At 46.6% G+C, this 20,594-nt stretch overlaps 1 protein-coding gene across 1 annotated transcript in view; it reads left to right on the forward strand.

Moving 5' to 3' along the window:
* Positions 1–20,594, forward strand: part of TG (thyroglobulin) — a 275,204-nt gene that overhangs the window by 13,536 nt on the left and 241,074 nt on the right. Inside the window, exons 6-15 of the mRNA XM_025393976.1 lie at positions 941–1,047; positions 1,543–1,686; positions 1,891–2,076; positions 5,516–6,616; positions 7,051–7,635; positions 13,077–13,316; positions 17,042–17,179; positions 17,559–17,636; positions 18,188–18,300; positions 19,624–19,726. Coding sequence (XP_025249761.1) covers positions 941–1,047; positions 1,543–1,686; positions 1,891–2,076; positions 5,516–6,616; positions 7,051–7,635; positions 13,077–13,316; positions 17,042–17,179; positions 17,559–17,636; positions 18,188–18,300; positions 19,624–19,726 — 2,795 coding nt within the window. The remainder of the gene's footprint in view (positions 1–940; positions 1,048–1,542; positions 1,687–1,890; positions 2,077–5,515; positions 6,617–7,050; positions 7,636–13,076; positions 13,317–17,041; positions 17,180–17,558; positions 17,637–18,187; positions 18,301–19,623; positions 19,727–20,594) is intronic.

Consider the following 20,594-nt stretch of genomic DNA (forward strand, 5'->3'; position numbering starts at 1 on the left):
TTGCAATATTTTGCTAGAATAGATTGCACAGCAATTGGCCTATCAATGTACAGAGCTGCTGCTTCTGTTAACTTATTGTTGGGAGATATATTTCAGACACAGGTGGAAACACATTATGCTTGGACCGCATATATAAGTTATGTAGTTATATAGGGCCTGAAAACAAATCTCTAAATGTTATAAAAGATGAACAGTTCCTCTTTGGTTGCTAAATCATTGCACAGGGTTAGAACTTCTCAATACGGCTTTGTATACCTTACCTTTCTATTACTTCTAAGACAGGGAATCCAGCTGATGAGCTCGTTATAACAATTGCCAGGCCAGATGTGATTAGGGAATCTCTTTCCTCACTTTATGGAAAGAGATGGATAGCCCTTGTTAGTGATACTGTATTGATTTGTGCTTTTTTCGACTGTGGGACTGGATACATTTCCTTCTTAAGAATTTCCTGTGGTGGCAGCTGGCTTCTTTTCAAGCTTTTGAAAAGTTGTAAAGGGGCCTGAAGTCATTTGATCTCCCAAAATGAGATCATCTCCAATGTACCATATGTTTGTAAAGCAGACTTGGCCTTTAGTCTCGAGAGCTGTATTCCAGGAAAGGAGCCAGTTAATGCGATCTGCCTTGACTGCTTTCTGCCTGGCCCTATGAGACAAATGCATGGGCATAAATTGGTCAAATGCCATAAGCGAGGAAAATGGCTAATTAGTAGACGACAGCTATGCACAGCTTTATTTTACAAGGTCCAGCCTGGTTCCAGCCAGGTTAAACTAATTTGTAAAGGAAATGCATTTGCTGCAGGAAACATGAAGCAACTGTCATGCCATAAGAAAGCAGACATTCCTTTTCACTAGGCGTGGACTTGGCCACATTTATTTCTACAGGAAGAGATTGTGATGACTTGCCTTTATGAATGGTGACCGTAAATCTCATTCTCTCCAAGGTTTCCAGATGCATTTGTGACCTTCAATTCCTTCCAGAGGAGATTCCCTGAGGTGTCCGGGTACTGCCACTGTGCTGACAGCCAAGGGCGGGAACTGGCTGAGACAGGTGACTGACACCCCTCAGGTGATCTGAAGGGAGGGAGTGTGATTCCTTAGGTCTGAGAGCCTGCCTAGCATTGCTTGTAAAGCACAGCTAGAGTGACTGCCTTCCCCCTGCCAGGCTGCTGTGGCATTGAGGAGGACACAACCTCAGCAAACTGTCATCTTGCAGTATGGTGAATGTAGCTGCTGCTGGCCTACATAGTGCCTTTGTGCACACTGGAAAGAAGTGCCCCGCTTTGGGCAGATGCAGCCCCAAAACTGGCGCGTGGAGCACAGGATGGATTTAATCTCTCATTCTATAAGCACTGCTCCTTTGTTCTATGAACAACTTGCACAACCATCCACAGCAGCCCTGACTTTGGAAACTGTTAAAGTGTTGTTCAGACTTATTGCCTAATGATGCTGGTAAAGGCTCTCTCTCAATATCTGTTTGCACAACAAGGTCAGGGCTTCCTTTCTGAATGAGACCATCTCTGAAAGTCTTGCTGTCTTTGCTTAGGTTTGGAGTTGTTACTGGATGAAATTTATGACACCATTTTTGCTGGTCTGGACCTTCCTTCCACCTTCACCGAAACCACCCTGTACCGGATACTGCAGAGACGGTTCCTCGCAGTTCAATCAGTCATCTCTGGCAGATTCCGATGTAAGTAATAAGCTGCCAACAGTGTGTGTGTTTCCATTAAGGGGATGCCTCTTGGGTTTCAAAGTCACTATGGTCTGCATGGCTGCTCCAGCAAAGTGAGGGCAGAGATGAAAAGAATCATTAAGAGTAAGCAGCAGTGCATGCTGTGAAGACACCAAGCATTGTTGACACTGTCTTCTCCTTTACTGTGTGGATTTCCTCTAGGCCCTACAAAATGTGAAGTGGAGCGGTTTACAGCAACCAACTTTGGTCACCCCTATGTTCCAAGCTGCCGCCGAAATGGAGACTATCAGGCGGTACAGTGCCAGACAGAAGGGCCCTGCTGGTGCGTGGATGTCCAGGGGAAGGAAATCCATGGAACCCGGCAGCAAGGGGAGCCGCCATCTTGTGGTGGGTTTCCTCTGGGGGTTTCCTCTTTTGGCCTCGGGTCCTGTTACTTAAGCGGTCCTCCAGACCAACTTCTCTGGAGCCCGTTAATTCAACTGCCTTCTGGTGTGCCCCACTCGCCTTTCAAGCTCAACCTGTCTGAAAACCAGTTTATCATCATTAACTTCCAACATGTTTCTCGTATTGTGTCAGACCTCGTTGCTTTTTCAGGGAGCTCAGGGAATATTAGGGGGCTCATAGGTGAAGAAAAATAAAAGAGAATTGAGTTCCCATGTGCCATGAGACAGGAGCATGCACGTAACTGAAGGAGCATGGTGAGACGGGCATTTGATCTTGCAGCAGGTATAGGAAGAAGGCATTTAGGAAAGGTGCATGGAAGAGGCCACACTTGATCAGAATCTTCTAAGAAGATGTTTCTTGAAGGAGGGGAGTAAGGAAAGGTGTTCTCTATGTGGAGAGCAGGAGAAGCAAAATTAGAAGGACAGAATAATAGGCATTGATATGCTAATGATCATCTAATCTGCAAGAAGGATAGAGAAAAAAATTGCTGGAGTATGAATAGGGTGGTGCTCCAGACTCTGAAGAAAGGCAGGGGTAAGACAATGAGGTCTTTGTTATCCTAACAAAGGCTTGGGGGCTTCATCCTGGAGGTCAGGTGAAGACAGTGAAACGTTTTAAGTTGGACAGTATCATCGTGGGTTTTGCATGTAAGGCAAAGAAATTCTGGAGGAGAGACTCAAAGAAGCAGCAGTCCGGAGGCAACTGGGCCAATTAGAAGGTCATTGCCATGTTCCAGAGATGATGGGGTCTGTATTAATTTTCTAGGGCTATGGTAATAAATCACCACAAAGTGGGCATCTGAGAGCAACTGAAATGTATTGTGTCTATTCTGGAGGTTTGAAGTCCAAAATCAGGGTGTTAGCGGGGCCGTGCTCCCTCTGAAAACTCTAGGGGAGGATCCTTTCTTTCCTCTTCCTAGCTTGTAGTGGTATCAGCAATCTGTGCATTCTTTGGTTTAGGGCAGCATGACTGTAGTCTTGGCTTCCATTGCCACGTGGCTATCTCCCCTCTGTGTCTGTCTGCGAGTCTTCTCCTCTTCTTACAAGGAGACCAGTCATGTTGGGTTAAGGCTCCACCTGATCCAGTCAGGCATCATCTTAACTAATCCCATCGACAGTGACCCTTCTGCCAAATAAGGTCACATTCTGTGGTTCTGGTAAGAGCATGAATTTTGAAGTACACTATTCAACCCAGTATGGAGCTATCATTAAAGCAGAAACAGTGGGAGATGGTGAGAACTCTTAGTAGGCATTCCAGGCAGACCCCATTTTCTCTTCCTGGTGAAATTTTGAAGGATGTTATGATGAGGAAGGGCAGAATCAGCATTCCTAAGCTTCCAACTTGGGGAAGCTGGGTAGATTTTAAAAGATTAGGAATAGTGATACACCAATGAAGGGGTTTTTTATAGCTTCTATATATGTATATTAACATTCATTCAATAATTCCTGTTAAATCATTCCATTTGTCCAACTTAACCTTTTGAATATTCTTCATGATGTGTGGTTATATTCTATCTGCTAAATGTGAGAATGTCGAAAAAGAAAATTTGGAGACACTTTCTTGAAGGCATTTGCAATCACATTTCATTTCTACTAAAACCTAGAGAATGTTGTGCCGTCCAACTTCCAGGTGGAAATGAAGAACTATGGTTTTCTAAATTGAAGACCATAAATGGCTCTATGAAGTGCATAGATGGATCATATATTTTCACTTTTTCTCTCTGGTATATCAGGTCCTATTTCTGTGGAAACAAATGCCACATGGAAACAGTAATTGAATTTCCTTGCTTTGGTAACACTACATAACAAATGGATGGAAAGGGTAAGCTCTTAATTTGGCAGAAGACTAAGCAAAGCAGTAAACTTTATTTCTGCCATACCTTCCTGTAATATCCATTAAAAGAGGACATGGCCTTGCTGAGGGATGTTACGTGCTCTGATGCTGCCAGTCTCTCCCCTCCCACCACATTTTCCAGTTCTTTCTCTGTTGCCTGGTTACAGAAGGAAATTGGCTGACTTTCTTTTTGGCTTTTGTGTGAATCAAGAGGAAAAACATATTTTAAAAGTTGAGGGCGGGGTGGTTAAAAGGTAAGAGTTATGATTTTATGGAGAAAAATGGAGCTTACTTACATCCACCTATGTAACTGAGACAGCCCCTTGGTGTTTGAATTTTACATGTTTTTTATCTTATTGTGGCTGGAGTCAGCCTAGGATGTTCAGATAGAATGACTTGACCATGCAAAGAGTTGGCTGAGTTGATCACTGTTAAATTAATAATTTCGAGGAAAGGTCAAGAAGCCCAGAAGAATGTTCTAAGTGTGTACACTGGGTGGGCATTATTGTTTTCTATTATAGGAAGTATTATCTTTCGTATATTATAATATATATTACAATATAGGAAAATATTTCTTCTTATAGGAACCACTAACAGCATTTCAGATATGATTCTTGCCCTCAAGGAGACCATAGCTAGCCTAGACAAGACTACCCCCAAGGAGGAGTTAGCCACACTAAAAGCACATAGTGAGGCATTAAAGTCCATTGAGAATTCCAACGAGAGAATGCATGCTGGAAGACATCATTTCATTAAATACACATAGAAATGTGTTGGTGTACTAGTTTCCTAGGGCTGCCATAACAAATCACTACAAACCAGGTGGCTTAAAACAACAGAAATTTATTCCCTCCTAGTTCTGGAGGCCAGAAGTCTGAAATTAAGGTGTGGGTAGGGCCATGCTCTCCCTGAAGGTTCTATGGCAGAATTCTTCCTTGCCCCTTCCTGGTTTCTGGTGGTTGCTGGCAATCCCTGGTGTCTTTGGCTTGTGACTGCCTCCCTCCAATCTGTGCCTCTGTCTTCACACAGCTTTCTTCCCTGTGTGCATCTTTGTGTCTTCACATGACCTTCTTATAAGGACACCAGTCATTGGTTTTAGAGCCCACCCTAATCTAGTACGACATCATCTTAACTTGGTGACATCTGCAAAGACCCTATTTCTAAATCACATTCTGAGGTTCCCTGTAGACATGAACATCATGTCTGTGCATGGAGGGGACACTATTCACCCGAGTACAGTTGGCAAGTGAGGTCAGATTTTCAGAAAGTGAGCCAGTATTTACGAGACTTGCCTTAGAAGGGATCAAATTCTAGTGAGAGCTAGGGGAGTGGTCATGCCACCTGGAATAGTCACTCCTCCAAAATGACCCCACAGAGGTAGCTCAGGGGAAAGGAAAAAATAAAACGACACAGAGAAGAAAGTGGTTTCAAACGTAGGTGTCCTTGATTGAATGTTCTGGCATCTTACCACCTGAAAGATCTGAGGAGCTGTCTCAGGATTGCTCGTGACATTAAAACCTTTTCTCCCATTTCACTTTGTCTCATGCAGCTGAAGGCAGATCTTGTGCCTCCAAAAGGCAGCAGGCCTTGTCCAGACTCTACTTTGGGACCTCAGGCTACTTCAGCCAGCACGACCTGTTCTCTTCCCCAGAGAAAAGATGGGCCTCTCCAAGAGTAGCCAGATTTGCCACATCCTGCCCACCCACAATCAAAGAGCTCTTTGTGGACTCTGGGCTCCTCCGCCCAATGGTGGAAGGACAGAGCCAACAGTTTTCTGTCTCAGAAAGTCTTCTCAAAGAAGCCATCCGAGCGATTTTTCCCTCCCGAGGGCTGGCTCGTCTTGCCCTTCAGTTTACCACCAACCCAAAGAGACTCCAGCAAAACCTTTTTGGAGGGAAATTTTTGGTGAATCTTGGCCAGTTTAACTTGTCTGGAGCCCTTGGCACAAGAGGCACATTTAACTTCAGTCAATTTTTCCAGCAACTTGGTCTTGCAAGCTTCTCGAATGGAGGGAGACTAGAAGATTTGGCCAAGCCAGTCTCAGTGGGATTAGATTCAAATTCTTCTACAGGAACCCCTGAAGCCGCTAAGAAGGATGTTGCTATGAATAAGCCAATTGTGGGCAGCTTTGGCTTTGAAATTAACCTACAGGAGAACCAAAATGCCCTCAAATTCCTTGCTTCTCTCCTGGAGCTTCCAGAATTCCTTCTCTTCTTGCAACATGCTATCTCTGTGCCAGAAGATGTGGCAAGAGATTTAGGTGATGTGATGGAAACGGTGCTCAGGTCCCAGACCTGTAAGCAGACACCTGAAAGGCTGTTTGTCCCATCATGCACGACAGAAGGAAGCTATGAAGATGTCCAATGCTTTGCCGGAGAGTGCTGGTGTGTGGATTCCTGGGGCAAAGAGCTTCCCGGCTCAAGAGTGAGAGGTGGACAGCCGAGGTGCCCCACAGACTGTGAAAAGCAAAGGGCTCGCATGCAAAGCCTCATGGGCAGCCAGCCTGCTGGCTCCAGCTTGTTTGTCCCTGCTTGTACTAGTGAGGGATATTTCCTGCCTGTCCAGTGCTTCAACTCAGAGTGTTACTGTGTTGATGCTGAGGGTCAGGCCATTCCTGGAACTCGAAGTGCAATGGGGAAGCCCAAGAAATGTAAGTCTGTGGGTATTCAATCTGCAGGTTCCCTGAGTCTCTCTTTAGGCCCTGACCTAATGCAGTACAGCAATAGAAATCCACTCCTAGCCAATGCTTACACTTCAGTTAAAGATGAAATTGACTGCTTATATTAAAAATGATCCCGGAACGCCTAGATAATATTAATCAGACCTAGGAGTAAATAAGGAGATTTCTTTGGCCTTAAAGAACTGCCACATTTCTGCAGTGCTGATCACTAACTGATTTCAATGGTGCTGATTTAGTCATGGGGCAATGCGTATCTAGATATTATTTACAAATTTAAGCTTCATGTTATTTCTATGGCTATATGAGGTTTTAGATGGGGTTTGGACAGTTAAGTGGTTTTATCTTGGTCTTTCCAGTTTATTAAATTTTTTAAACTGAAACACCTGCTCATTGTTCCTCCCCAGGCCCCACACCCTGTCAATTACAGGCTGAGCAAGCTTTCCTCAGGACAGTGCAGGCCCTGATCTCTAACTCCAGCATGCTACCCACCCTTTCCGACACCTACATCCCACAGTGCAGTGCCAATGGACAGTGGAGACAAGTGCAATGTGATGGGCCCCCCGAGCAGGTCTTCGAGTGGTACCAACGATGGGAGGCTCAGAACAAGGGCCAGGAGCTGATGCCTGCCGAGCTGCTAGTGAAGATCATGAGCTACAGAGAAGCAGCTTCCGGAAACTTTGGTCTCTTTATTCAGAGTCTGTATGAGGCTGGCCAGCAAGGTGTCTTCCCGGTGCTGTCCCAATACCCTTCTCTGCAAGATGTCCCACTAGCAGCACTGGAAGGGAACCGGTCCCAGTCCAGGGAGAATGTTCTCCTGGATCCCTACCTCTTCTGGCAGATCCTAAACGGCCAACTCAGCCGATACCCAGGGCCCTACTCAGACTTCAGCACTCCTTTGGCACATTTCGACCTTCGGAACTGCTGGTGTGTGGATGAGGCTGGCCAAGAGCTGGAAGGAACGCGGGCTGAGCTGAGCAAGCTCCCAACATGTGAGCTAATGCATATGAAGAGCTAAGTGTGTGTGTGTGTGTCTGTGTGTTTAATATATATATAAAAAAAGGATGTCTAGTGGGAGGGGATTGAGTGTCAAAGCTGGAATGGAGTTTAGAGATGGCTGAGAAAACCAAGGTTCACAGAGGCGAAGGGACTTCCCTGCATCGACACAGTGAGGTGTTGGCAAGATTGATACAGTATATTTTAAAGCTTTCATATAATTGATTACTTCAATCGGTGTCTTAGATTTTTACTGGATGTCTTCTGTGTGCAAAGCATCTTCATCTTAGAGCTGATGAAGGCTATAAAAGTGGAGATGACCTGGCCCTTGTCCTCCTATGGTTAATGTTTAGTAATCGCTCCTATGTTAGGTGCACCTTTTAATGGACCAATGAGTATTACAGTGAACCTGCTGTTTGCACAGAATGCTGCTAGATGCGCAGACCTCAGGAGAGCGCCACCTGAAGTGGCTTTAATTGATTTGGAAGGATTTAACTAAGGAACTGATTGGAGAGCTGCTAATTGAGGTCTATACATTCAGCTTTGTGGCAGGTAGACTTATGGGAAAGTTATGATATATGAGCCATAAATAGAAGGAAGCTGACACTTGAGTTTCAGTTAAAATGCCTTCTCCCCTTTAGCCATGCCAGCAGTTTGAAAGAACAACCAGATATGTTCAACACTGTTATCACCAAATCCAAATCTCTCTAACCAGCCATTGCTAATATTATAGGTGATATGACAGCCGTTCAGTGAAATCTCTCAATTCATTCTTTGCAAGTTTAACATTGTCTGGACCTTTCTGAGTAATGTTAAAATACATTAGACTATTTTGATACTGGCTAAATTTTAGGCTTTAGCAGCAACTGGTTTTTAAAACGTTGGGTGAAAGTACCATGTGATGAGAACAGTAATACTCTTGGCATTTTGAACAACCCAGAGATGACAATGCAAGGATCCTCCATTCAAATGTCAAGTTCTAGCAATAGAACCCTCAAGGTTAACACATTGATTTTGGCCTGTTAGATAAGAAGTCTTACTTATTTTTGTGTTTTTTGTGGTAGAATCATTCTCCATACCAGTGGTCAGGTCTCTTACATGGCGACATTCCTATAATTTTAAATTATCTAAGACTAAATTTGGTCCTATTTGTATGCAATTTTAGGAGCGTGAGTTGTCGATAACCAAAAGTACCTAGTAACTTTATTTTATTTTATTTTGAGACTGAGTTTCACTCTTGTTGCCCAGGCTGGAGTGCAATGGAGCGATCTCAGCTCACTGCAACCTCCGCCTCCCAGGTTCAAGCAATTCTCGTGCCTCAGATCCTAAGTAACTGGGATTACAGGTGCCTACCACCATGCCCAGCTAATTTTTTTTTTTTGTATTTTTGGTAGAGATGGGGTTTCAGCATGTTGGCCTGGTTGGTCTTGAACTCCTGAGCTCAGGTGATCCACCTGCCTCAGCCTCCCAAAGTGCTGGGATTACTTTAGTGACTAGTCTTACCTTAGTCTGAATGCTGGAGAGAATGTCAGAACTACACTTAGAGTAATTGGCTTTTTTTTAATTGAGTAACAAGAGACTGGATACAAGACTATCCATTAGGGAGAAAATGTTACAACTTCCATCTCTATTCAGTATTTTCTATCTTCCTTTCACATTTCTATTAATATTTTCATTTTTGCTATTAAATGTTTAACAGCTGAAACAGCTAAAAATCTGCATGTAGTGTATTATTTTAGTAATTTGTGTATATGCCTTATAAAAAAATACCCATTTTGGGGGGTGCATATTCAAACTCTTTTGTTGATAAGGGTATACAATCCAAAGCATTTGATACTCAAAGTGTGGTCCAGTGGCATTGGCATTCACTTTGGGAACTCGTTAAAGATTCAGGATCTCAGGCCCCACCTATTGAATCAAAACTTGCATTTCTACAATATTCCCAGGGGAATTCAGTACAGCCAAAAGCTTGAGGAGGACTGGCCTGGAGGACAGAACAGTAGCTGTCTTGTACCATGGCTCTACCATCTACTGCTCTGTGACCTGAGAGAGGCTAACTCTTTTGAGTCTTAGTGTCATCTGTAAAATCTGAGTTACAACACGTAACTGCCTCAAAGGCTTGTTGGAAGAATTACAAAAAGTAATAGATATAAAGTGCTGGACTTGGCACATAGGAAGTACTTAATAAGTGATGGCTGGATTAATACAATTGACAGTGAGTAATGAAGGGACCAATAACTTCCTACATGCATGTGTGGGTAATGGCTCAGGCCTCTAGGAATTTGAGTCTGCATTGCTATCTCTGGTCTGGTTGAAATTTTGCTGTCTTCATTTAATATGCGTTTATGAACTGCCTACTGTGTACACTGTACTGTACGATGGGGAGACAGTCGTGTAAAGGATGGTGTCTGCCCTGAGACACTCAGAGACCAATGGGGGAAACCAAGGATGTTATCAGGAAAGTAATCAATGGCAATGGTGGAGCAGAGGTATGTACATGGAAAATGCAGTGGAGGGTGCTCAGAGAAAGGGGCTACTAACTCCTTGAAGATTGGGGTAAAGATTAGCTTGACCCCAACTACTGGGATGAATCTTAAGAGGGGTTTGTCCAGTCACAGATGTGGCAGGCCCTTTGCGACAGAGGAAATAGGATGCACTGAGTCAATGAAGCTGTGAGTGAGGTGGAGAAAAGGTTATAGATGTAGGAGGGGAGGGGATGCAGGAGGGAGTGAAAGAAGAGGCAGATAGTAAATCGGGAAGAGATTATAATTTTTTTGAGACAGAGTCTTGCTCTGTTGCCTATGTTGGATTGCAGTGGCATGATCTCAGTTCACTGCAGCAGGCTCAAGTGATCCTGCCACCTCAGCCTCTCAAGTAGCTGGGACTACAAGCATGTGCCATCACGCCCAGCTAATTTTTGCATTTCTTGTAGAGACGGGGTTTTACCATGTTGCCCAGGCTGGTCTTGAACTCCTGGGCTCAAGTGATCTGTCTGCCTCGGCCTCCCAAAGTGCTAGGATGACAGGCGTGAACCACTGCATACAGCTGGGGACAGATTTGAAAAGATCTTATGTGCCCAGTTGTAGATTTTCACTTTATCCTGGAAGAAATGGAGAGCAAGCCGAGGTTTTTAAGTGTGAGTTTTTGCTTCAGAGATTCAAAATCCCTGGGATTAATGGAATAAATTATTTGATAATATCCTTTTGAACAAGAAAACAATAACTTCACATTCTGGAAGTCAAAGTCTTTTGTTTTCTGTTGATCCCATGCTACCAAAAGAATCTGGTGACACCCCCACTGTTGAATTCACAATGTGATGTTTTAAGTAAATATGGCGAGGGTGGATTTTGCTAAGTGACAATGCCAAGGACAGCATGTGCCAGATGCTGTGCCAAGCACTTCAACTGCAACACTTCAAAGGCTCATTACAAAACCCCATGGACTAGAGGCCCCAATATTTCCCATTGCACAGATCAGGAGGCTGAAACTCAGAGAACTTAAGTGCATTATCCATGGTTGCACAACTAATAAATGACCCAAAAATAGAACCCAAAGGTATGTGAGTGCCACGCTCTTTCCGCTTCACAGGAATAACTCTCTACTAACCTACAGTGCCTCCCTTCAACTTTTGATATCCATCCATCGATCCATCCATCCATCCATCTATCCATCTGTCCATGCATCCATCCATCCATCATCTGTCTATCCTTCGTTAGAGAGAGCTAGTCAAGATCACTATTCCCAGAGTGAGACTGTCTAGATTGAAATTCTGAATCAGCTACTTGCTAGCTGGGAGCTTGTTTACATTATATGACTTCTCCATGCCTCAGTTTCTCATTCATAGCATGAGAATAAGAATATTTTATTGGGCTGTTGCATCGATTAGATTGTGTAGATGTGCTCAGAATGATGCACAGCATGGAGCAAATATGAGCTATTACTCATCTTACGCAGTGGGCCCTCCACAAATGGTGACTGAATGAGTGTGTGGAGGCAAAATAAGGAATATTCCAGGTCGTGGAAAGAGCTGCTGAGAAGGAAATAGCTGAGGCAAAAATGCACGCATGTGTGGGTGTGTATTGTGTAGTGTGTGTATGTGTGTGGTGTGGTGGGTGTATGTTTATGTATGTGTGTGTGGTGTTTATGAGGTGTGTGTGTTTCTATATGGGTTATGGTGTGTGAGTTTTTGTGTGTGGTATGTGCATGTGTGGTGTTTGTGGTGTGTGGGTATGTGTGGTGTGTGTATGTGTGTATATGAGGGTGGTGTGTGTGTATATGTATGTGTGTGGTGTGTGTGTGTGGTGTGTGTGTAGTGTGCATGTGTGTGTATGGTGTGGTGTGTGTGTACTGTGTGTGGTGTGTATGTGTGTGGTTGTGTGTGTATGGTGCATATGTGGGTGGTGTGTGTGGTGTGTATGTGTGTGGTATATGTGTATGGTGTGTGTGATGTGTCTGTGTGTGTCATGTGTGTATGTGTATGTGGGTGGTGTGTGTTTGGGGGTGGTGTGTGTGTGGTGTTCATGTGTGTGTGTGTTGTGTGTGGTGTGTATTTGTGTGTGTATGTGTGGTGTGGGGGGGTGTGTATGTGTGTGTATGTGTGTGGTGTGTGTGGTGTGTGTGTTAGTGTGTGGTGGGTATGGGTGTGGTGTGTGTAGTGTGTGTGTATGTGTGTGTGGTGTTTGTGTGTTGTGTGCGGGAGTGGTGTGTATGTGATCTCTATGTGTGTAGTGTGTGTGGTGTGTGTGGGGTATGTATGTGTGTGGTATTTGTGTGTGTGGTGTGTATGTATGTGGTGTGTTTGTGGTGTTTGTGTGTACGTGTATATGTGTGGTGTGTTTGGGGTGGTGTGTATGTACGTGTATGTGTGGTGTATGTGATCTGTATGTGCATACTGTGTATGTGGGGTGTGTGTGTGTGTGGTGTGTTTGTGCTGTGTATGTGTGTAGTGTGTGGGGGTTGGTGTGTATGTGTGTGGTATGTGGTGTGTATGTGTGTAGTGTGGGGGAGTGATGTGTGTGTTGTGTGGTGTGTGTGTGGTGTGCGTGTGGTGTGTATGTGTGTGTGGGGTGTGTTTTGGTGTGTATGTGTGTAGTGTGAGGGGGTGGTGTGTATGTGTATGTTGTGTGTGTGTGTTGTGTGTTGTGTGTGTTGTGTGTGTGGTGTGTGTGTGGTGTGTATGTGTGTGGCATGTGTGTGGTGTGTGTGTGGTATGTGTGTAGTGTGTGGGGGGTGTGTGTGTGTGGTATGTGTGTAGTGTGTGTGGTGTGTGTGTGGCGTGTATGTGTGTGGCATGTGGTGTGTGGTGTGTGTGTGGTATGTGTGTAGTGTGTGGGGTGTGTGTGTGTGTGTGTGTGTATGTGGGTACACATGCTTCATGGGAGTCAGAGGGAGGTCCACGTGGTGAGTGAGTCCATCTGGGATATTTTTATCCGCCTAGGTCCTGGCTCCTGTGAGGAAGCGAAGCTCCTTGTACTGCAGTTCATTAGGGAAACGGAAGAGATTGTCTCAGCTTCCAACAGTTCTCGGTTCCCTCTGGGGGAGAGTTTCCTGGTGGCCAAGGGAATCCGGCTGAGGAATGAGGACCTCGGCCTTCCTCCACTCTTCCCGCCCCGGGAGGCTCTGGCGGAGCAGTTTCTGCGCGGGAGTGATTACGCCATTCGCCTGGCGGCTCAGTCTAGTAAGTGCGGTGCCGTTCCGCTTTCTTACTGCATCCCTTTGGAAAAACAGGAGCTTAAATTAGTCTCTCCTCAGTCATGCTTAGGACTTTGTGGTTTGGCTTCCCCAGGCTGGTGGGTTCACGGGAAGAAAAGGCAAAGTGGTTTGGGGGCGCCAGTCAACGCTGGAATGCTGCACCCGTCTCTAAAATGCTCCCTCATTCTCCAGCGAATCTACCCTAGGGCAGGTTTCAGATGGCACCTGCCGCTCCCACAAAGCCCAAAAATTCTTGTTAAAATGTGAGGGACCCAAGCCCCTGAATGCTCATACAATCCCCATGGCCTGCACCAAAGCTTCCCTCCATTTCCAGGGATTCACGAACACCACACAGCGGGAGGGGAGAGGAAGCCTCAATATTGAAGAACTATGACTCGTTGATCTCATCTGATCCTGAGAGTAACTCCAAAAAGCAGGAATTACTACCCGCATGCGACAGAGGCGTAAGCTCAGGGAGCCTGCAGTCCTCTGGTCTATAATAACAGCTGAACAATATTCTATTTTTTTTTTTTTTTTTTTGTGATGGAGTCTTGCTCTGTCGCCCAGGCTGGGGCGCAGTGGTACAATCATAGCTCACCACAGCCTCGAACTCCTGGGCTCAAGCGATCCTCCCACCTCATCCACCCGAGTAGCTGGGACTACAGGTGTGCGCCACCATGCCCAACTAATATTTGCACATTTTTAGTAGAGACGGGATTTCACCATGTTGGCCAGGCTGGTCTCGAACTCCTGACTTCAATTGATCCGTCTGCCTTGGCCTCCCAAAGTGCCGGGATTACAGGCATGAGTCACAGCCCTTGACCGGCTAAACAATATTCTAACCTCACCTTTGAGCAGGCACTTACTGTGCTAAGTAGATTATCAGATCTTCAAATTTAATCCTGTAACAGCTCCAGGAGAATGATGGTATAATCGCCATCCACAATTCTTTGCATATAGGGAAACGGAGTTTGAGGTTAAGTCACTTTCCCGAATTCACACAACTGATAACCAGTGGGCCTGGATGGGAAGCCCAGAGACCTGGTCCTCCAGCTCATCCTCTCAGCTCTCCTGTTCCCTGCTGGGCAAATTCCAGGTATTGCTGAGGTCGGTGCCTAGCTCTGCCTCATCCTAGAGCCCTTGTTCTTCATCCATGACCTCACAGCTGCTCCAGCAGGAGAGCAGGTCCCTTCCAAGTTTTCTCACTGACCCCACATCAACTTGACAAGGACAAATGATTCATCTGTTTTTGAATCTTACTCAGGATCCACATCCCTGTCAAATGGTCTCAGCTGATTCCCTGTCTAGCTTTCCAGACTTGAGTTACCAAACAGCAAAGCAGTCCTCCCATGACAACATCTTCTCCAAGTCAAAGAGAATCCCTCCAGCAGGAGGGCAGCTCCCTGCCTTCCCATCCCCTCCAGCAGGCACTCCAGGGTGTCTACTGCCAGCATGGGATTGGGTCTCAGTGATCTTTGTTCTCCTAATACCATGTGACAATCTCACGCATGCCATCTTGGTTTCCTGCTTCTCTCTCTCACTAGACGTCTCTTCTGGAGGACAAGGCACTGTGTCTTATTCTTTCCATATCCCTGGTGCATGGCACAGTGCCTGACACCTACCAGGAGCTCAGTAGATGGTGGTTAACCATCCTTGTTGCTTCCTTCCTCCCTTCTTTCTCTCTCTTCCGTCCACTACCCTCACCCTATGCCTAGACACTGCTTTTCTCTGTTCCTCAGAGACTCGGAGACTTCTGCTTTTGGGAAGAACCCTGTTGTTTTACATTTTTGTACAAAGACAGGATTTGAGGTAATCAAAGAGAGAACTGGGATTGATGCCCCTTCAGTTGTGACTGCTTTGGTCAGGGAGGGAAACGTCGAGAAAGGGGAGGCAACGTCGCTGGTGCTGTTGATATTAGTCATTGAATGGCACGACGGCATTTTCTTTAGAAGTCGAGCTTAGAAGTTCCTCTCCAAGTAACCACATGCTCAGCTTTGCATGTCTGAGCTTGTAGAGAAAAGAGGAAGGGAGCATAGAGGACCAGGCCAGGTCTTTTCCCTGAGAGTCTGGGGATTGAGGGCCCAGAGCAAAGTGCCTTTGACCACTAGAACATGGGAGCCATGTCTGAGGGCCTAATGAGGGTGGCGAAGGCCACAGGAGTACATGCACACAGCTGGGTCTGGCAAGCACTTGGTGCTTAATGCCTGTCAGCTCCTTTGATGTAAATATCACAGTTGCCCTGTTAGGTGAGTGTTAGACCCAGTCCACAGATGAGGAAACTGAGGCTTAGAGAGGTTGGGCAACTTGTTCGTGATCACAGTTAGGAGGCGCAGTGCCGGGATTCAGAAGGAGGCCTGGCAGACTCCAGAACACAGTCTACTCTACCGGGCTGCTTCAGAGGTGGGTCCTGGTGTCTCCAGATGGGCTCTGAGACTGTGAGTTGGTGGCATCCTTGGATCTGCAGGCTCTCCTGTCTGGAGCCATGAAGCCTGTTTCTGAAAGGTGGGGAGTGGGGAGAACTGTCCCAATGGGCTGCAGGTGACTGCCAACAGTGCTGCCGCAGACGTACCCATTCTCCCTCCAGGATCCTGGTGAGGAACCCCAACCTGCCCCAAGTGCCAGCAGGAGTGGAGAAAGGGCTCAGGTGACAGTTCATGGCCACCTAGGAGGAGGGTGGTGGTCGGGGCAAATCAGACTGAGCCTGGTAAGACCCAGACCAAGCTGATATGTGTCCCACCAGCTGCCCATCCTTGCTTCTTCCTCTCTCCCTCATACATTCATTCATTCACTCTTTTTTCCCAATCAGTGATTTCTTGAGTGCCTAATATGAGCCAGACACCCCTCTGTTTGCAAAATAAACACAAATCTCTGCACCAAAGAGCTTAAATGCTAGTGCAGAGGAGACAAATCTAACACAATAAATGAGTATACTATGTACTACGTTGGTGGTGGGGAAAGCCATGCTCAAAGCTGAGGGTGGGTGCAGGTGCAGTTTCATTAGTAGGGTGGCTGGTGGTTCAACATATAAGCTCTCTCACTGAGCCTCTGTATCCTCACCTGGGGTAAACGTTCTGGCTTCATGGAGCCGCTGTGAAGATCTGATACTATTTTTATGGATATCAAAGATTCAAAGGGGGTTAAAAACTAAACTGTAGGAGTTTGGTAGGGAAACCTATGAGGGTAGCTGACATTGATTGCCCTCTTGTTTTCCAAGGCCAACCCCTCCCCTTTCTGGCTATGAACCCTTGGTTAAGTTGCTTAATCCATCTGTGTCTCAGTTTTCTCATTTGTTAAATAGGATAATATGACATTTCTTCTAGATTGCTATGAGGATTAAATTAACTAAGGTATGTATTTAGCTAGTGCCTCACACTTAACATATGAGTATAGAGCCTATCTATTATTACTATTATCTCATGTGCCTGAAGACACTTCACTGACCTAATTATTTCTGTATGGAAGTTATTGTACAGGTCTACTATAATATTCTTTCAAGCTGCAGCCTGTGTTATTCTTAAAGGACAATCTGTTGAGTGTCTGCCTACTGTGCAAGGAGCCTCTGTAATACTGTGGGTTGAAATGTTTGTCAAATAAATAAATAAATAAGAAGGCCTCCTTATGTTGGAACCAGGACATATGTGGTTGTTCTCAGCAACAGAGCCCACACAGAGCAGGTGGTCATATTCTGCTTTTCTCCTTCCCTGACTCCAGCCTTAAGCTTCTATCAGAGACGCCGCTTTTCCCTGGACGACTCGGCTGGAGCATCTGCCCTTCTGCGGTTGGGCCCCTACGTGCCACAATGTGATGCGTTCGGAAGTTGGGAGCCTGTGCAGTGCCACACTGGGACTGGTAAGGAGGGATAGGCACCTTCAGGTGGCCAAGTGACCTTTTTTTTATTTTAGAGGACAGAGCCCCACACCGGGAGGCAAATGAGCTGGACTCTTGGGCTCCTCTTTAGCAGCTGGTGACAAATTCCTTAGCTTCTCTGGCCTCCAGTTATCTCACCTGTGTAACAGGAGCAGCGACCTTCTACCAGCCTGAAAGACAAGTGGGTGGTTGCTGGGGCATCAGAGTGATTGTGGACAATGTCCAACTGGGGGTCTAGACTGGGGACAGAAGGTGACCAGGCTTGCACTGCTGTGAGTGAAGAAGGAAAGTTGTTTATGGGACCCTCTGGGGTAAGTTCCTAGTGCAATTCCTGAATGTCCTCTCCTTGGCTCTTTTCCAGGGCACTGCTGGTGTGTAGATGAGAAAGGAGGGTTCATCCCTGCCTCACTGACTGCCCGCTCTCTGCAGATTCCACAGTGTAAGTGAAGCCAGCAGAGCTCTCCTCCTGACCCCCATTGATGGGCATCACTGGCCTAGTCAGCTGTGGTTGCCCAACCGCTGGAGACTCCATGGCTCAGCCCTTCAGCTAGGCCCTGGGCGCAGCCGGATGCATTTCCCAAGTCTCCAGGCCTGCAAGCTTGCACTGACCTTGGCCCTTCCTAGTTGGAAGGCTCACAGCTTTGCAGGTGGAAAGAAACAGCTGAGACTTTTGAAGGAACCCTGGTTCTCCCACTCTGTACACCTGCTGGGCAGTTTCAGCCACTCCTATAGTTTCAGCAACTGCCTCACATCTGAACCTGCAGCCCCAACCCCTCTCCTGAGGCTCAGCAGTGTGTAATCCGCAGTCCACTTGACATCTCAAAGCTGGCATGTCCCACATGAGTCTTTGTCCTCTGAGGTTCCACCTCTCTGTGAAGAGCACCTGCATTCACCCAGGCCCATGACCCTGAAACCTGGGGTCAACCTGGGATCCCCTCTTTCCCTTGGCTCCCACGACCAGTCCTTTATGAACACCGCTGTCTCCCACAGGCCCGACAACCTGCATGAAATCTCGAACCAGTGGGTTGCTTTCCAGCTGGAAACAGGCTAGATCCCGAGGAAACCCATCTCCAAAAGACCTGTTCATCCCAGCCTGCCTAGAGGTAAGGGTCTGGAAGCACAGGATTGGAGCCGAGACTTGTCCCCGCTGGTTGAAGATGATTTTTCTTCTTGTTCAATACATTCAGCTTAGTTAAAAGCTCACATGGCGTTCTCAGCCTGCGTGTTTGTCTGGGCCTGCTACAACCTGGTTCTGTGACCTTGGTCCATTTACTTACCTTTTCTGTGTCCCAGTTTGTTTTGTTTAATCATAAGATCAGGCCACATTTTGTCCTAGCTAATGCTAGGATTGTTTTGAGATTCCAAGGAAATATCTTTCATAAGAACTCTTTGAAAAATAAACAAAACATGCTATCATGTTTCTCCTAAAGGCATCTTGGCCAAGGCCCTATGCTCACTGCATCCCAGGTTCTCAACACACGGAGGACACCAGCCTCTTTCCCTCCCCAAGCTCCCGGGGTGATTGTAACAACTCATAATTCAGCGAAGTACTGATGTAGAGCTCCTAGAGAAAGAATTTATGCCCAGAACTTAACCACTTTCTTGCCAAGTGAGGGAAGTCTCTGGGCCTCAGTGTCCTTTTTCTAAAATAAGATGGTGGGAACACCACCACCCACTCTGCTCAGCTTCCAAGGACTTGATGAGAAGCAGATGAAACAGCAGTGTTGAAACTCATGAAACTGTACAGTGCTAAGCAAAAGTTTCCTTATTATTGTTTGGTACTGTAAACATGGACCCACTTAAGAATCGTTTCGTAGAGAAATTGTCAATATCATTTAGTTTTTTTTTATCTTGGCTGGAAAGCACCTACTGTTGGAATACAATTCTGCTTCTTCCTGGGCACTGATGCTTACACAGAGAGAAGGAGAGGTAGAAGCCACAGTGTCCAACGGTGGGAAAAGGGATTCCAGAGCGGAGCTTAGAGGCACGCTGAGGTGTGATTTGCAAGGCCCGTTCCTGTGGAGATTCTAGTGCTTGTCAAAATCATTTCTGGAATTAGTGAGGCTGGTCCAGGAGCATGGCTAGGCTTTGGGTCTAGATGGGTTTGGGCCTGGACCTGACCTGCCTCTCACTCACCAGCTGTGAGGTGATGCCCCACTTTCCCTCTCTGAGAGAGCTTCAGTTTCCCCCACCCAAAAGTGGGAGAACCATTGTCTATGCCTCACGAGGCTGTTGTAGCCATCAATCAAATGATGCACGTAAAGGACTGGGAACAGGAGAGCACCTCTCCCCACCTCCACCTCTCTCCATGTGGAAAAGCCATCACCTGTTGTTCTGGAAGGGACACTTTTGACATCTGCCAGCAGCAGGTTTGCCACTAGAGCGTCTTGCCCACAGTGACTGACATGACCTTGGCTTTGTCTCAGACAGGAGAGTATGACAGGCTGCAGGCATCAGAGGCTGGCACCTGGTGCGTAGACCCTGCATCAGGAGAAGAGTTGCTGCCTGGCTCGAACAGCAGTGCCCAGTGTGAGTGGAAGCCCCTCCCAGCATGGCTTCTCACCTCTTCTGTGGGGCACTGAGCGTGGAGTCCAAAGAGCTGGCTTCATGTTCTAGCTCTGCCTCTTCCATAGCAGTGGGGGCGCAGCTGCTGGCCTCACTATGCCTCAGTTTTCTCGTCTATGAAATAGGGGCAACATTCCCCCACTTCTGCCGGTTCTTGGGAGAAGCAAACGTGGTAGGGAGCAGGCTGTACTTTGTGTCTGAGAAGTGCAAACTAACATTGGTTCCCATCAAAGGGGGTCCTAGGGCTTTGGAGGGCTGGGCGGATGTGTGGCTCTACAATCCGGTTTCCACGGTGAAACCCAGGTGATGTCCCCAAAGGATGATATGCAGATGTTCCTCTTCTGCCGAAACACCACGAATGCTCCCATTGTCCTCGGGGCCATGCTCGAGCTCCCCGGCGTGACTCGAGGGCCCTACACGTCTTGTTCTGGTGTGTCTTCTTTGGCTTCTCGTTCTTCTCCACCAGTTGTGCTTCAGGGTGCAGCTGTGATAAATTCTGGTCAGACTTTTGAAAAATGAAGACACTTTCTTCCACCTGGGCCTTCAGGCGTTCTGGCTGTGCCACCTGCAATATGTCCGTCTATCCCCTCCCCACCCCTTACTTGACAAATTTTTGCTCAGACCACACATCTGTCCCTCCAGGAAGCCTCTGCTGGCCTCTGTCTTCCTCCATAGGCTCCTACACTGCACTATTGTTGCCTTTATTTCACAGAACTGTACCTGCTCACGTACTTGTTAACTCTCCTTTAAGACTCTAAGCTACTTGAGGGCAGGAAGTGGAGGGGAGACAGTACAGGGCTGAGCCAGGCCTAGTCTTTGCCTTGTTGTCATT

This window comes from Theropithecus gelada, chromosome 8, assembly GCF_003255815.1.
Source record: "Theropithecus gelada isolate Dixy chromosome 8, Tgel_1.0, whole genome shotgun sequence".
NCBI lineage: Eukaryota > Metazoa > Chordata > Mammalia > Primates > Cercopithecidae > Theropithecus > Theropithecus gelada.